Raw genomic sequence first — 18,136 nt, forward strand, 5'->3', positions numbered from 1 at the left:
CTACTACTGTGTCCTCTATGGTTGCTCTGTGTCTCTCACTTCTGCCTTCAGAGGGAAAACTGACAGAATGTCTTAATGTATGTAACAATATTCTTTGCAATCAGGGTACAGTATGCAGAAAGTTCTCACTCAAAGGCAAGTCCACAAATTTTACTTACACGGCATCTTCCACCATGGTGAATTTTAAAATAAACAAATTTTGTAAGTGTCACAGTTATCAGCATTTTTCAGCATGTTACTCTTAAGAAAACAATATAAACACTGCAACAGAGCATCAATACTTAGGTAAAGACAAACCTTTCGAATGAGTAAAATACACCATGTATATCATTTTCACTTACCTAAGAAAATGATAATCTAACCAATACTGGAGTATGTATTTCAAGAATATTAATGGTGCCATTAGACATGCACTCATTATCATCCTGGCCTACCTTCACTAGCAGGAATTCATCACAGCTTACTGGTGTTAGAGAAATAGCAGATAGCCCCAAAGGAAGATTTTCCTCCTACTTAAAAGTCAAGCAGTACAAAAAAAAAAAAAAAAAGTCAAGCAGTACAGAAGGCCCTAGGCTGCAGTGACTGTCTCCTTAGCACCATCTCAGAATCTGAAACTCACGGAGGAGAGAAATACTAACAAACTAGGGGAAATCCTACTTAAGAACCCAATTCCATACTGATTCTTACATGATTAAATGCCAAGACCTTGTTCAGTTAAAAATAACATGTTCCTGTTATGCTCCTTATAAAAGCATAGATTATCCAAAAAGAAAAATTAACAACCAAGAAATCAGCCTTACTTTTGTTTTTTGGTAATTAAAAAAAAACTGTCTTAAGACAGCATTTATTATCGACTGTACACCTGCCTGCACACCCTCTAGCACTGTCATGAATCTCTCCTCTGTTGCAATGAAAGGGTCCATGTGACTCAGAATCTGCTGACTGATCACTAGACTGAAGGTGGGAGGGGCATTACTAATCAGATGTGCACAGATAAGCATATGCAACGCATAGTACATGTAAGAGGCTGAAAACAGGTCATCTACAAAAACTTGTACAAACCATAAATATACGGAGTACCTGTAATATTCATGACAGCAAACTAGGGGCTCAAACAGAAAAATAAATGAGACTGCTATCTACCCTAAAGGAGCTCAGTGTCCAAGGGAGAGAAAGACTGACAAAACACCTGATCATAGAAGAGAATGAAAGAAGTGATTAAGACAAATGCATAAATGAGAGTAAGAAGAGGGAACCCCAAGAACCTGGAGAAGTCAGGGGACTGTGAAGTTGACAAGTCATTTGAACCATTTTGAAGGATCAACAGGAGATACCCAGGTGACTGAGACAGTTTAGGAAAAGGAATAGCATGAGAAAAGTATACTCCACATGGCAGGACAGAAGAGAGGGCAAGGAGTCACACAGCAAGAAACAAGTCCAGAAAGGCCAGACAGGCAGGGACTGAGCTTTGGGCAATAGTTTTGTTACGCACTGCAGAGGACACAAATACACAAAAATCCTAACTGTCTTGTAAGAAACACACTGGCCCACCTCAGTTCAGAGATGAGGTTGCCTTTACTTCTCATGGGAGGCTTCACTCGGTAAGTTCCTCAATGTCCCTAAGAGAATCCTACTAGTGAAAGTCCCTGGCCCCACAAACACATCAACTCGAACTACAAGGTACCTGTAGAACAGAGGCTTTAGGAAGAGCTCTCAAACCCCGTGTGAACTAACTCTCCCCTGAATGTCAGTGAGTGAAATCCCATTAATGGAGAATGGGTAGGAGACGTGCAGTCTCTCCCAACATTTAGCGTCGAGACACTCTAAACCCAACGCAGCCTGATGCTCTGGCCTCTTCGGAGACTGCCTTCACTGAAGTGCTCTTTCTCATTCTCCTCTCAGCCAATGTGGATGGATGCCCTGAGGCTACGTGGGACACTTAGCATAAAGATGCTGTAAGGGCACTGGTCACAACAGGGCACAATGTCCTCTGAGAGGAACCCCAGGAGATCCTTCACCCAAGCCCTTCAAAAATGGTCATACTTTTTATGAGCATGTGATTTGCTCTAATCTTATGGATCTTGTCAATGATACGGTTCGGTTTCCCTCTAGAGAGGGTGCCAGAAGCCAATTTATGGACCCTTATTTTATAGGAACATAGAATCTTATGTATTTTATATATTAACCTTAGAACGCTATATTTTGTATACCAACCTCACATCACACCCTTATTTACCCTTTAATTCTCTAATATTGTGGTGCTGCTGTCATTGCAGCATACATACTTACATTGTACACTTTCAGTCTTCATGGGATCATAGCAGGGTATAAAACTACATCAGCCAGTTAGCTAATGGGTTCAAAAAACTTAAAGAGGATTATATACTAGGCCTATGCTGAAGCCTGGGGATCAAAATGGCGAACGAGACAGACCGGATTCTAAAGGTCAGGAAACTGAAAGTTAATAGATGAAAGAGACAAACAAGAATAAGACAGTAGTAAAAACATTTATGCAGGGCAAGTATAGGAGGGAAAGCACTCATCTGGGAGACACAGAAGTCTAAGACAGCTGGGAAGGCTTTCCTGAATGAACTGTTAACCTATGCTGAGACCTACAGGCTAGTAGGAAGGGCTGTGCCCTCGTAGGGAAGGTTCTGGAGTACTGTGCACTCTGGGAGTGGGAAGCAGTTCAGGAAGGCAAGGACAAAAAGGAGGACAAAGGAGATGAGACAGAGGCCAGAAGGGGTAAGCAAGGGCCAGGTCATGAAGATCTGGTAAACCCCGTTAAAAGAAAGTAAGTTTAACCTTGCAGCATTGTTAAACCCCAGACAAGTTTCAGCCAGAAGCTGACACAATGAGATCTGCACTATAACATTTACTGAGTGCTTCCTCTTTTCTGGATACTATGCTAAGTGCTTTACACACTGCACTGAATCCTTTTAAGAGTCCTATAAAGTAAGCACTGTTGTTATTCCATTTTACAGAGGATGAAACTAAGGCTCACTGAGGGACACACTGCTCATTCGGGTTATGCCAGGATTCTAACCCAGGTCTTTGGATTCCAGAGCCAGAACACCTCACTTAGCGTGCTGCCTCCCTCACTCAGAAAAAGGCCTGAAGTTCCAGTTCAATGTGGAGAAAGGCCTGGTTAAGGCAAGCCCAGAACTAGGAAGCCCTGCTGAGCCACCGTATGAAGAGTTCAGGGGAGATATGATGGCAGTGAGAAGGAAAAGAGTGAACTTGAGAGACAAAGAAGAGACAGAACCCAAAGGCACTGGTTGGGATTTCACTGTCTGTGAGAAAAGGGGGCTGGCCCAAGAATGACATCCAGACTGTAACTGGAGTAAGTGAGTCAATGATGCATACTGGTGAAGGCAAAGGCTCCCCAGCTCTGCCATTTCAAAGGTGGAAACCCTGGACTATTATTAAACTTCTCTTATCTGGGCTTCCTTATGCATGAAACGAAGATGATAATAAAACCTCTAAGAATTAAATGACTGAGTTCACTTGAAGCACTCAGAACACTCCTGGTATGTAAGTACTCCATCTTAGCCATTATTACCATTATCTTCATAACACCACCAGCATTATGTGCTGTGGGGCGTACAGGAGGAAAAGCTGTTTAGGGGAAAATGACAAGTTCAATTTTCAACACTGAAGATGAAGTGCCTATAGCACCTCCAAAGTGACAAAGGTCACACCTATGGCTCTGCACGAAGGAAGGGCTTTATGAACAGAAGACTCAAAAGCCATGAGCATATGGTTGATCATTTAAGCCACCAACCTGAGTGACATGGCCTGGGAGAATGTGTGCAATGAAAGAACAAAGGAACCCAAGAGAGCCTATGAAGAACACAGATACTAAATGGACACATAAGTAGGAGGAACCTGCAGAAGAGTCTTGAGAAGTGGCCAGAGATGCAGGAGAAAAAAATGAGAAGCCCAGAGGGGAAGAGTATTTCAACAAGAATCAACAGTGTCAGCTGTCACTAAGAGGGGACATAAGATAGAGACAGAAAGGTATTCGGTGGATTTAGAAATAAAATCTTTGCCCTAGGGGGGTTAGGGGGGTAGGAGAAGAATAAATGAAACAAGATGGGATCAGGAGGGAGACAAACCATAAATGACTCTTAATCTCACAAAACAAACTGAGGGTTGCTGGGGGGAGGGGGGTCGGGAGAGGGGGGTGGGGTTATGGACATTGGGGAGGGTACGTGCTATGGTGATTGCTGTGAAGTGTGTAAACCTGGCGATTCACAGACCTGTACCCCTGGGGATAAAAATACATTATATGGGGCGCCTGGGTGGCTCAGTGGCTTAAGCCGCTGCCTTCGGCTCAGGTCATGATCTCAGGGTCCTGGGATCGAGCACCGCATTGGGCTCTCTGCTCAGCAGGGAGCCTGCTTCCCTCTCTCCCTCTCTCTCTGCCTGCCTCTCTGTCTACTGCGATCTCTCTCTGTCAAATAAATAAATACATAAACCTTTAAAAAAATACATTATATGTTTATAAAAAATAATAAATTAAAAATTTTAAGAAAAATCTTTGCCCTAATGGTCTAGGTGACATGACCACTGCTGTCCTTTTAACAAATTAAGAAGTAAAATATATTAGAGCAGCTATTAGTAAAAGGTCCTTTATGTTGAGCCCTATTAGGAAAAAGAAAGATACTCAGTTCAGACTGACTGCCAACTGGGGAAAATAGGAATGGACTCTTAGAAGAAGGTCATTAAAGGAAGAACAGTATTCAGCGGTTCAAGAAAAGAGCAAAGCACTACAGGTTTTAGCCTGGACAGACTTAACCAGAGGCAAAATTCAGAAGGCATAAGGCACAGTCAAGAATAGTCAATTACTTCAAATAGGCTGGCTCACATGGCATAAAGGGGGGTCTGAGTGGTAAAATTTAAAAAGTAGATTGGAACCATATTATAGAAAGTTCTGACCGAGGAATATGGAAGTGCTGTAAATATTTAAATGACTTTCCTCCCTGGAAAATGCCAATTTTTCTTTAATTCTCAGCTCATATGCCACCTCTTCAGTGTCCCTTTAGGTAAAGACAAACTAACCTTTCTATACGTCCTCAAGATGCTTTGTATTCATATCTCTTTATGACACTGCATTATGATTGTTTTCTAAACCTTACGATACTCACAGGAATGGCTGTGTCTTCGTATCTCAGCAGGCCAAACAACATTATGTACCCAAAAAACCATTTACCGAACAAATAAACACATACACAGTTTTGTTAGAGTGGTATATTATGAACACTGACTGAGAGCTGAATGCAGTATGGCTTAGCAAAGAAGAAACCAGAGGCCGACCAGTCAGAAAGCCAGGAAGTAAAAAGGAGAAGTAGTGGGAGCCCCTCCATTCAGGCCACTGTGAAAACACAGGAAGGGGGAGATGTCTCTCTAATGACCAACATTAATAGAATTTGGTGGCCGAATGAAATAGGACAGAATAGGAATAAAATTTTTAAAACCTTAAAAAAAATGTATACTCTTTGACTCAGTAATTAGACTTGGAAATATATCCCAAGGGAAGAATTACAGAGATTTATGCATACTTTGGTATTATTTATAAGGGTGGTAAATTGGAAGCAGTTTTAACTTTGAACAACAGAGGACTAGTTTAATAAATAGTGGTCCTTCTATCTGATACATGCATATATTAACATATAAAAATCATCCAAGGGTAATGAGAAAACATTAACATAAGTTAAAAAAATTTTATAAAACAAAATATATGATGATTTAATTTTGTTTGCTATATATGAATACACGTGGGAAAACACAAGAAGAGTTTCTATCAAAAAGTATGCACCAGTATTTCTGAGAACTGACCAGACTATGGGTACCTTTTTCTGCTTTATAATTAATTTCCTAATTTTTAATTAAAAATATATTGTTTTTATGATAAATATCCCATTTTTTTAGGAAGTGAGCTAGTACTGAGAAAAATTAGGTCATTAGGCTATTTTTTTTTTTTTTTGAGAGTTGGTGGCAAGAAAGAAAAAAACAGAACCACAATTTTAAAGGACAGATAGTATGAGTGTTGTGTTTCTTTGTTTTGCTTTAAGGATTACAGAAATGGAGGGGGAGCCAGTAAATATAGGAGCCAGAATAATAAAGGACGTGCTTTACTTTAAAAAGGAAACCCTTGATATATTTTTCCGTTTACACAAAATGCACAGTATAAACCAAGGATACCAGGGAGAAGTCTTGGAAAGGGAAAAGAAAAAGAAAAAAAAAAACCATAAAGATTACATTTTTTAAGCACTTGGCATAGAAAAACTGTTAACTTACTACACAGTGGGAAGAACATGGGCCTTGGCATCAAATAGAGCTGAGCTGAAACCATGCAGCACTCAGCAGCCATGTGACCCTGGGCAAGTTGCTAAAATGTGTCTGTCTCCTCAGGGCTGGCATGGGGCAAAGCGTCGCCTAGTGCAGTCATAAAAATGAAGGGGTCTGTAGGACAGTGACTAGTGGGGTGGCTAAGAGCTCAGGACCCTACTTTCAGACTTTGATTCATGCAGCAGGTCTCAGCCCAGACCTGAGCATCTGTGTTCTAAACAGCTCCCTGGGTGTTAGCACTGCATGGGCAGGGTAGAGAAGCACGTGAACCACTCAGTGTCTGGCATGTGATAAGTACTGGTTAGATGGTGGTTTTTATGTACAGAGCATAAGGCTTCCATCACTTCTCAATAAAGCTATCAAGACTTTTTTTCATTAACACAATGCCAAGATCTATCCTAAATGAGCAGCTTGCATTTTTTGCTATGAAAGAACTAAAATGAATAAAGAAAAGAAATGCAGGATCTAAAGGCAGGGCCACCTGGGTGGCTCAGTGGGTTAAGGCCTCTGCCTTGGGCTCAGGTCATGATCTCAGGGTCCTGGGATCGAGCCCCGCATCGGACTCTCTGCTCAGCAGGGAGCCTGCTTCCTCCTCTCTCTGCCTGCCTCTCTGCCTACTTGTGATCTCTGTCAAGTGGATAAATAAAATCTTTAAAAAAAAAAAAAGATCTAAAGGCATATCGTGACATTCAGAGATTAGATCTGAGAGTCTCCAAAGGTCTTTGACATGAAGTCACATACAATTTTGCTGAGGCAAACTTAAATCCTTTCTGCTTTGTGATGTGTGGGACCAAGTCCCTTAGTTGATCCACGTGCTTTCCTACTGATTAGTATAATTTAGGTTTGTTGTGTTCTATTCATCACCGTAAATAGATAAAAGCTTTGTTCTCTGTCAAACAATCTCAAAAGAGGGTCAACTGCTCTGCTACAAAGATATTTGCAAATTTGGGGAAACGGAAAAGGTTTCAGAAAACATTCTAGCAAATGTCAGAGAGCTACTTTATAATTACATTTTTTTTTAACATAAGGGAAAGGTCTTATCCTTTTTCATAGTTTTCAGCAATAAAAAGTCACATGAAAAAGTCAGAGTGCATGGCATTTAATGCACCCAATATTTCAATAGTCTGTCTGTCTGCCTTTCTTCCTGGCCTCCTAAAATATGCCAGTTGTTAGGAAGGTCACTGAAATGAAGTCCTGGGGGAGGCTCATCAACGAGGATAAGGGCAGTGTCAGCCACAGAGAGTGGCGGCTTGTGCTGGCCATCTTTGGTCCCTCACTAGAACATTTCCTACAGGCAAGTCATGCTTACTCATGCACTAAGCAAAAAGTCCAAGAAATTAAAACAGTCCGAAAAACACTGAAGACTGAACTATCTACGCTATACTGCTTTTACTTTTTAGGCAATTGCCAACATTCTTGGAGCAAATGAGAACTACTGTAGACCAAAATGAGAGAGCCAAACACAGGACTACCAGATACTATAAGTAAACCAGGGGTCCAGTGAACAATTCTCTCTCCCTGAATACAGACTGAAGAGTTTGGTCAGATCGCTGATCAAAACTACCTAGTGGGAGTTTATTTTTTCCTTAGTGACTAGCCCTGTATCCCCTAGATTAGTAGAAAGAAAGCATCTTTTATATTCAGACTTTGGGCATATGAGCTTAACACAGATTAAAATATAGATTATTTTAGGGGTGCCTGGGTGGATCAGTCAGTTAAGCATCTGCTTTTGGCTCAGGTCATGATCTCAGGGTCCTGGAATCAAGCCCCACAGTGGGCTCCCTGCTCAGAAGGGAGTCTGAGTCTCTCTCTCCCCCGCCCCTCCCCTCACTCATGTTTTCTCTCTCTCTTTAATAAGTAAAATATTTTAAAAAGAAGTTAACATATGGATTATTTTACTTGGAATTAAAAATCCCAAAACTTAAGTATATTGATATGATGTTTCAGAGCCTTAATATATGAGATGATTTGCCTGAAATGACATCAGCTAGAAATGTATGACTAAAAAGATGACTATTTGGGGGTAGAAGGTAAGTTTTTCAACAATGGCTCCAAAGAGCCTTCTTAACTATTGTCTGTCATTCTACAGTAAAGGTCTTCAGCTCGATCGCATTCATTGTGCCTGTGTACTGCTCAGCCTCCTACTGCCCCAAAGTTCATGCCCTCTCTTGTACTCTTCCTACCCTGCCCTCAGCCATCATTGTTTCTGCCTATCCAAATCACACACAGTCTTCAAGGTCCAAGGGAGATGGAGCTTCTTAAAGAAATGAAGTGTTTCAACACTGTATGATATCTCTTTAGTGAACACTCCTATAATTATTCAGCAAAACATTTATATATAGGGCGCCTGGGTGGCTCAGTGGGTTAAAGCCTCTGCCTTCGGCTCAGGTCGTGATTCCAGGGTCCTGGGATCGAGCCCCACATCGGGCTCTCTGCTCGGCGGGGAGCCTGCTTCCCCCTCTCTCTGTCTGCCTCTCTGCCTACTTGTGATCTCTCTCTCTCTGTCAAATAAATAAATAAAATCTTTAAAGAAAAAAAGAAAAAAAATTTATATATAAAATTTAGCATGTAATTGTATTGTACAGTCTCATTTTGTTTTGGATTTTTCCATGTGTATTTTTATCTATCCATGAAGACTATAAACTTCTTGTAGGCAAGCTCATATTTTAAACAAGACATACCCTCAAACAAATATGAAGTGTTTTATTCTCACCCCCAACCACTTCAACCTAACTTCGTTGTTTCAAATGTACACATCTGTGCCGCCTAATGGTGAAAGTAATTATTGCATGGTTACAGCTCAGTGATTGCTTATAAAACATTTAACAAAATCAAGCAATGGTGGGACCAAATCTTTATTTAAAATCAAAGAAGAGTAAAGCTATCATTAAAAATGATGAAGAACCAGAGATGATGATGACATAACTAATTTTTGGTGAGAATGAATTATAAAAGGTTAAAATTATGTGATAAATTTATTATAGCTATCAATTTAAAAAAATTTTTCATATAAAAGCCTTTTTTCCTCTAAGTTAGAAAATTCCTTTTGTGGGCCACCTGGGTGGCTCGGCGGTTAAGCATCTGCTCAGGTCATGATGCCAGGGTCCTGGGATCGAGCCCTATACTGGGATCCCAGCTCAGCAAGGAATCTGCTTCCTCCCTCTGCCTCTCCCCCTGCATTGTGTTGTCTCTCTCACTCACTGTCACTCAAATAAACAAAATCTTTAAAAAAAAAGAAAAAAAAGGAAAAAAATTCCTTTTGGGTTTGGGCTAATCTAGTACTGAAAAACCTTACATAATCATACTGAAAAGTTAGAAGCACACCTGAAATCATCCGTGACCTTGATCTATCAGTGTAATATACGCTAAGGGGAACATGCTAGGACACTATGCTTGTCTTATTTTTTCAGATAAAAGAAAATATTTAATTCAACTAATACTGATTGGGTCACTATGTGCAGAACATTCCATACCCTTATGAAGGTTATGATCTAATACAAGTATAAAGCAAGTACATTAATAGTGAAATTTAAGGTACTCGGGGTAAATTTCTTGCAGTTACTACTATAGAAACGACACATCTGTATAATGTTATATAATGGGTGCTCTGTTTCAGGATAAGTGTAGGTTTTCTAAATGTTCTTAATCTCAGGGAAATATATTCTGAACAGAGGCACAGAAGCTACTATCATTTTGCATTTTCATTTACTCAGTCCTTCCTGGTAAGACTTCATCCTTAGCTTCTTGATGGTCCTAAACTTCTCATGAGCCCATTAGTGCTGACTGGCAAACAGATGTCAGAAACACTGAATTTAGTTATATGCGTGAGCAGTGAAGATGTTACTTTATGATAAATCATTTTAATATATGGTCTTTAGGATTCCATTGGAATAATTTATTTACAAGGGTCATTTGTTTTAACAGAGAGCTTCTTTTTCCTATAACTTGAGTACCTAAAGCAGATCTCAGGGACCTAAAGGTCAGAAAGTTGGGTTTGGTCCTTTCTGAGGCTTCAGTTTCTTTTCTAGGAATGGTACTCTGGACGCAATGGTTTCTAAGGTCCTCTTCACCTCTGATCCTTGATGACACTTTTTATGTTCACTTGACACCAGCCGCCGCTCCCGGGGAGTGGAGCTGACCTTGACTCTCCACCTGATGCCTCCTTAGGTGTGCCTGATACCCTAATCTTGGGCAGAACCATAACCTCCTCCTTTGGGACCACCATCCCTCCACGATCTGGCCATTTAGTTCCTTTTTTTTTTTTTCTTCTTTTTAAAGCTCTTTTTTGAGGAAAAGCAACCAGTTTACTATAGTTACAAAAGTGCTTTATGATTTGGAGATTGTTAACTAAAACCATACTACAAATACAAGAGGCACCGAGTTAGAGTAGAAAGAGCACGGGATATTCAGTCAGAGAAACCAGATTCCAGTAACTCTGACAAGCTTCCTCACCTCAGTTTCTGCTTCAGTTTTGCCCTACAAGTTCATTATTAGTAACAGTAACTACCATGATGGTTCTTGTCAGGATTAATTGACCTTATGCATATAAAATACTTAGCACAATGCCTGGTACTTAGTAAAGTACTTAGTAAAGGCTCAGTAAATGTTAGCTGTTACTACTATTATAATCATCATAATCCTATTTCTTTATTATAGTGTATAATACATTCTACTTTTCTAACTGAAGTAAAAAGAATCGTCTACCTGTGGTTCTCTTTTTTTACTGATATGGGGGGGGTGGAATCAGTGGGGTGGGGGTGGAAAGAGCTGCCAGTTCTAGCAGGAAAAATTACACACTGTGGTTGTTGACTAGTATTTTGAGTGACGATGACTAAGTAACACACATTCCCCGAAGTTATAAATCAGCTTGTTTCTAAAATATCTTCCAGATTTTAGAACAGAGAGGTCTATAGATACATCCTTATCCACGATAAGATAATCTAGTATCCTACCTACATTTAGGGAGATCTTTATTAGTAAAAGATGTGTTCCAATAGCATGCTTGTGTTTACAGAGAAATCTAGTAGATGAATGTGTTCCATGACGTCAGAAATACCTTTAAAGAAATCATTAAATACTATAAGCTATCAGATTAGTGAGAAAATAGAAAACATATTGTTGAACAAGAAGGGTGAGCCTAAGCTGGATGCCACAGTTAAGCAGTACCACATTAAAAAAAAAAAAACCAAAACAACAACAACAAAAAACACCCGCTGAATGTCTCAGTGCCTCCCTGACCCATTCCACAGGCATGAAGAACTATGTTCTTCAGGGGCTTCACAGGGTAGATGGACACTCAATATTCATGGGCAATAAGAGCATCAAGCCCACATGTCCATTTCATACCGGTTATGACCACAGAATTTCAAGAGCAAGCCAAACTAATAGGGATAACATTTTCCGTTACTCTAGCAATGCAATTTTGCAATGACTATACATTTTTTGTAAATCATGGGTACTTAGTTGTAAAGGTGTTTCGGCCTGGCCCAGTTCATTAATTGAGGTTGTACTTTGTATCTTAAAGTACATTAAACCCTAAAGGAACAACACTGATGCTACTCAGAGAAAGGCCCAAGAACTTTACAGCTTTTCTTACGTAAGGAAGTGCAACTTTTTTTTATGACAATGTAGCAATTATCAGAGGAGGGTGACAATTTGTCATAGATGTCATCATCATACAGTATGGCTTGGTAGAAATCAGAGTGACGAGCACAAACATGCAAAAAAAAGATTTTTCTTGCACTAGGTGACTCTCGGCTTTAAATCGTTCTTATAAAATCAGTAACACTTCGGCATGTTTCTGGATAGTTCCTTTTCCATATACATTCATATATGTTTTTTGTCTCAACATATGTATGGAGCAATATATAAACATACCAATAAGATGTATACTGTTTTACCTAAAAAATACGAAAATGTACATGTTTAAATGGATGTGATACCATCGATGGCATCACCTCATCCTGACATGCCTGTCAATAGACACTGCTCTTGAGGAAGTGTGAATAGTAGTACGAGCTACAAACTGGGAGCAGAAGAATGCCATTCTCTCCCTCATCTACAGAAATTTACTAACCTCCCTGGATGCCAGTTCTGCTTAACTAGAAAACAGAGGTAGTATTTGCCTTCCTACTAACCAGAATCATTTGTTGGAGTAAGTGGAATAAAAATTCAAAAATACTTTTTAAGCTATAAAGAACAACAGCATAGTGTTAAGATACTTTCGAGAAAGTTTTGGTGCTTCGAGAAAAATTTAAAAATGGAATGATAGTCTATCTCTGTCTATTCTGAGAGGAGAAAAATTTTTATAAGGAGATCTCTGATATTTCTAAAGAATACATAATAAGACATTTTAGCTCATGGGGTCAACTTCGTTTAAGAACAAAGTATCTTCTATCTTGAGAAAAAAGCCATACTTTGTAAAATTCTGAAGAGCTACATACAAAGTTTAACAATTGTTGCCACTTAACATAAAAACGTAGCCTTCTGAGATGGGTGCTTACCTTCTCTTAGACGTTCTACCACAAAAGTAAAGCCTGTAGTTCTTGGGTGTAAGACGTACTCATATTTCGGAAGTCCATTCTTTTCAGCAAACTCATTACTTCGAGCCTTGCTGTTTTCTAAACAAAACAAAAGACTATGAGAAGCTGTAAAATAAGGGAATGTAAGGGAGATAAGAAAATAGTGGAAAATTTTTTTGATAAAATGGCAGTTAATTCATCTGTAATTACTGAATGTAAGCATATATGAGTCGACTGAGAAGATATAAACACTTTGGTTCCTAACAAAGATCACAGAGTTTTTGGAATTTTGAAATTTTTATAATGAAGATTAATAGGACTTTTTATAACTGTTTCCTGAAATTCATATTGAAATTTTCAAAATTATTTAAGGGATTTCATAAAGTAGTCAATGTACAACAAAAACTGAAATACAAATCAAATGTGAATAAACTAAAATTTTCATAAAATAGTCTTTGCATAATAAAAAATGAAATACTAAAAGACGCTAATAAAACTAAGATACTAATAAAATGTAAGGACTGGGACACCCAGAAAAAATAAGTAGCCAATATGTCAAATATATCAACTCAACAATTTTTTTTTAACCCAGTAATTTAGGGCTTCAAGGCAAAGTGAAATGTCTGCCTTGCTCAGGCATACAGCATGCTGATATTACTAACCAAAACCACTCCCCACCAGAATGGGCACATGATTAGCACATCATGTACAAACATCTGAACATGGTTTGGCTGAATATAGTTACAGAGTCAAGTATATGTTCCAACTGCTGGCAAAAACTTCTTTTTCCATTCCATGAGGTAACTTTATAAGTTCCAAGAAGAACCAAACCCATTATTCAGCAAATATATTTGGAAAAAGTAGTGTTCAGAAATTTGGCCTCAACTGCTGGGAGAGATCATGAAATACCTTCTGATGACAGCAGATGTTAGAATCTGCAACTCTCAGCTGCATCCTGAAATTTACAGCCTATTCCAAGTCACAAGAAAAAAAAACTTTCTCTATATAAACCCAACCTTCTTAGGAATAAACTTAAGATCACGGAGTCCTCAAACCACAAAAAACCATATATGGATGCCACAACACTAAAATATTCAAAGAATATGCCTCTAAAAGGTGTCATAATATTTTTTAATTGAAGAACTGAGAACTAAATATTCACAGTCCCCGGCAAAAGTACAGGCTGTAAACATGAAAAAGGAACAGCTCCTCTCATGTTCATTTGAGGAGAATATCCTGGACATGGGACTCCAAAACAGTATTTGATAGACAGCTGGAAGGCCCTTCCACGGAATGAGGAATCCTAGGGACACGACAAAGATAAGCAGTTAACTACTCTTCAGTTTCCTCTTCCAGTTCATCACAGACTTTAGGGATCTGAAGACAAAACTGAACGCTGCTGTAGAATGGGCACACAAGTGCTAAAAACATACAGTCACAATGTGGGAAGGGAGAGATAATAATGAGAGACACAGAGATACAGATTTTTCCTCCTATCCCCACTTCATCTACCCACCCCCAGACTCTGATTATTAGACTGCACTAGCCTGCCTCTTTTTGACCACAGCCTCCTGTCTGGTCAGCTCACTGCTGGTTAACACTCCAGTGCCAGCACTCCATCTGCTCTGAAGAGAGTACTGGCCATTCTGTGTTCTCCAATCAGCTAGGCATGTTTTCACTTTAAGTTCTGTGCAGATGTTCTTTCCCCTACCCAGAATGCCTTGTACCCAGACACCTGCAACATTTTCTGCTTTGTTCAATTAGTCTCTACTTACACAGAAATTTAAGGGGCTTCTTTTAACCACTTTATATAAAAGAGTACTCTGTGCTCTATCTACTCCTCTCCCTGTCCTTATCTTGCTTTATTTCTCTGCAGAGCATTTATGAATATTTGACCCATTTCTGTTAACTGACTGGTGTTTTTACTCTCTTTCCTCATAGAATGTAAGCTTCGTGAAAGTAGGGGCTTTGTTTTATATATAAAGCTTCAGGGCACTCATTTATTACATTTATTAAATGAAGTTTTATGTACAAGAGTGTTTAATTACATGTAGTATTACAATTGTTAAAACCCAGAAAAGCTTTCCTTTCCCAATCACAGAAACAGAACTCAAAATTACAGTATACCAATTGTTACGATCAAGTTTATGTATCAAACTGGCATAGCCAGAGTACCCAGATAGTTGGGTCAAACATTAGTCTAGATGTTCTGTGAAGGTATTTTCCAATGAGATTATTTAAATCAGAAGACTTTATATAAACAGATTACTTGCCATATCTGATCACCTGAAGGCTTAAATAGAAAAAGACTAAGCTTCTCCAGCAAGAAAGAATTCTGTACCAGACTGCCTCCTGACTCAAACTGTTACTCTTCCCTGGGTCCCCAGCCTGCTAACTTAACCTGCAGATTTTTTAATGCCATGCCTCCACAATCATGTGAACCAACTCCTTAAAATAAACCCTCAACTCCCATCTCAATTTCTCTCAATCTCAAACTCTCCACACACACAAGTACATACACATACATATATGCACACACATCTTGTTGGTTCTGTTTTTTTCTAGACAACCCTACCTAATAAACCAATATAATATAGAACTGCCCAGCCTTCGAAACACATGTTTTCAAAGAATAAATAATGGTAGGAAAGATAATATAACATTAAGTGCAAAGAAATGTATAATTCTTTTTTACAACTGTTTAAAACTCTATGTGTGTGCTTAGGCACATGTGTGTGCACGCATGCATGCATTTGTGACCAAATGATCAAAAAGCAATGCGCCAAATTTTTAATAGTGTTTGTTTATGGGCAGTGGAATTACAGCAACTTTTGTTATCTTTTCTATGTTTCTAAATTTCCCAAGTTCACATATATGACTTCCATAGGCCCCCCCAAAAAATTAAACCAACAATAGCATATAAAGATAAAATATACGTAAAGTTATATTTAAACACACTACTTTGAAAATGTGCAAGCAAGTTGGATTCAGAATTTAAAAGAGGGTTACAGAACATTCCCCTTGGGCTTAAAAATCCCAAGTTTCAAGTTAACTGTGGTAAAACTAAAACACCCTTGAATTAACAAAGATAATCATTTATCCCAGATTAAAACTACCAGTATAATCCTGTTTAAAAAAAAAAAAACAAAAATGAAACCTTTTGAAAGCTTCAGGATCTGTTTTCTCTATTTGGCAAACAATCTAGCTTTTGAAAGTTGGCTTTAAAATGTAAATACCATTTTAACTTTAAAAATATGCAACTACATCATGTAATGGTGAGTACTCTGGACCCTGAAAATATGCCACTAGAGGTTAAGTTCATCATGTAAAAAAGACACTTGAGGAAAAAAATAGACTGAAAAAAGTTTTAAATATAAATTTTAGAGGCTTTGAAGAGCTAATATATAAACATTTTAATACTAATATACCAAAAAGTAGCAGTGATCCAGAGCTTTTCTTCCATTAGCTATTAATTACTAAATAACATCCAAAGGTGTCATTCTTTAGTGTCTGCTTTGGCATTCACAAATATCAATCCATCTATCATCTCAGTAAATTACTTTCTATAATACAGCTGGTATTTCAACAGCCAAATTTAAGTATTATATATTCTTTAGTAATAAAAGATTTAAATACAGCTGTCTGTCCATCAGAACTTCCTAATGATAGCTGAGTTCTAGGAATCAATTAATTTACAACCTATAATATATTTTCAAGCTTAAACAATATGCAGCCAATATTATCCTCAGTATTATCCTCTGTGATCCAACTACTTTTAGGATCCTCACTATAAAAATCAAACCTATACAGTAAGCATACATTTTAGTACATCATATTATTCAATAAAAATTGCCATGATTCATTTAGTTCAGTTCCATGTATAACGGATAAGTCAAAGAGTTCTTCCTTGTATCAATGGTAAATGTAAGGGCCTATTTAGCCAGAGCAGCTCCACCTCAGTTGAACAGCCATTTTGTTGTTTATGCAGTAAAACTTAAACTGACCCTGCCCCCCGCCCCCACCAGGGGACTTACTTAAAAGCAAGTCCGGGGAAACCAGGGAAACCAGTAAAATATGGTTGACCAGTCCCTGATAACAGAGCCCAAATACAAGGGTGGGTCAGGTCAGGTGGAGGTAACTGCCCGAATGCAGGGATGAGTCGGATGAGTCGGGCCAGGTGGAGAAATCCAATCAGTGGGGCACGCATACTGTCTCCCTAGCTACCAAGGAGTGTGGGCCCTGCCTTTTGGGCGCCAATTCTGACCAAGGTGATAGGCTAGTTCAAATAGCTACTATGGGGTGAACTATAATTCAATTCGCCACCCTTGTGGGACCTAGCATGACTGTGCAGCTTTCTCTGTGTGTTACAATCTCATTGGCCATCTGTGTGTGGCTGGGCTCAACCACATGGCCTTTGCTCTATAAAAGTTAGTCTGTAAGGCAAGGAGGGGTCGCCCTCTCTGTAAGAGGCGGCCCGGAACAGTCGGTTTGATCCTCGATGTCTGGTGTGAAATAAAGCTTTGCTTGACCTTTGCTTTGTATCAGTCTCCTTCCTTTGACCACGGACCTAACAGTAATGTTTCCCAAAATACCCAAATTTTCCTCAGTTGCAGAGTATGGCTTAGTTACCCATTCACTTAAATAGTTTGTAGTTTGTATTTTTCATCTTTAACTCTTTGTAGGTACTGGGTTCCATAAATTATTATGTACACACAGTGAACTGGTATGTTCTCCCCTCTGAAGCTCTAAGGGTTGTACTTCTCAGTAGCTCTCAGTTGCCTCCATCTGTTATCGAGGATTTGAAAGAAAGGGTCATGTTCTAGCCCTCCATACTACTGTGATTTTTTTTTTATATTTTATTTATTTTTTTTTTGACAGAGACACAGCGAGGGAGGGAATACAAGCAATGTGAGTGGGACGGGGAGAACGGGCAGAGCAGGGAGCCTGGTTAGGGGGCTTAATCCCAGGATCCTGGGATCATGACATGAGCTAAAGGCAGTTAACTACTTAATGACTGAGCCACTCAGGTACCCCTATTTGCAATTTTTAGACTTCAGTTCTACCCTGCTTCAGTCTGTCTTCTCTTGTACAGCAGACCTTTATCTACCAGATCCGTCTCAAGTTCTGCTGTATCTTTCTTGAAGTAACCAGGGAATTAACAGTTTTAGAATCTTGATCTTTTGAGTTGGATTCCATAGAACTCCTTCCTGTCCAAGCTTATCCCACCCTGCCAATATTCAACCACAACACTTCTTCAATCT

The 18,136-nt window shown here is 39.0% G+C and overlaps 1 protein-coding gene across 2 annotated transcripts in view; it reads right to left on the minus strand.

Moving 5' to 3' along the window:
• The window catches only part of LCLAT1 (lysocardiolipin acyltransferase 1), a 182,117-nt gene that overhangs the window by 59,451 nt on the left and 104,530 nt on the right, over positions 1 to 18,136 (minus strand). For both annotated transcript variants that reach the window (XM_080814866.1, XM_080814867.1), the window contains one exon: positions 12,858 to 12,974. In XM_080814866.1, coding sequence (XP_080670992.1) covers positions 12,858 to 12,974 — 117 coding nt within the window. The remainder of the gene's footprint in view (positions 1 to 12,857; positions 12,975 to 18,136) is intronic.

This window comes from Martes martes (genome assembly GCF_963455335.1).
Source record: "Martes martes genome assembly, chromosome: 9".
In the NCBI taxonomy this organism is placed as follows: domain Eukaryota; kingdom Metazoa; phylum Chordata; class Mammalia; order Carnivora; family Mustelidae; genus Martes; species Martes martes.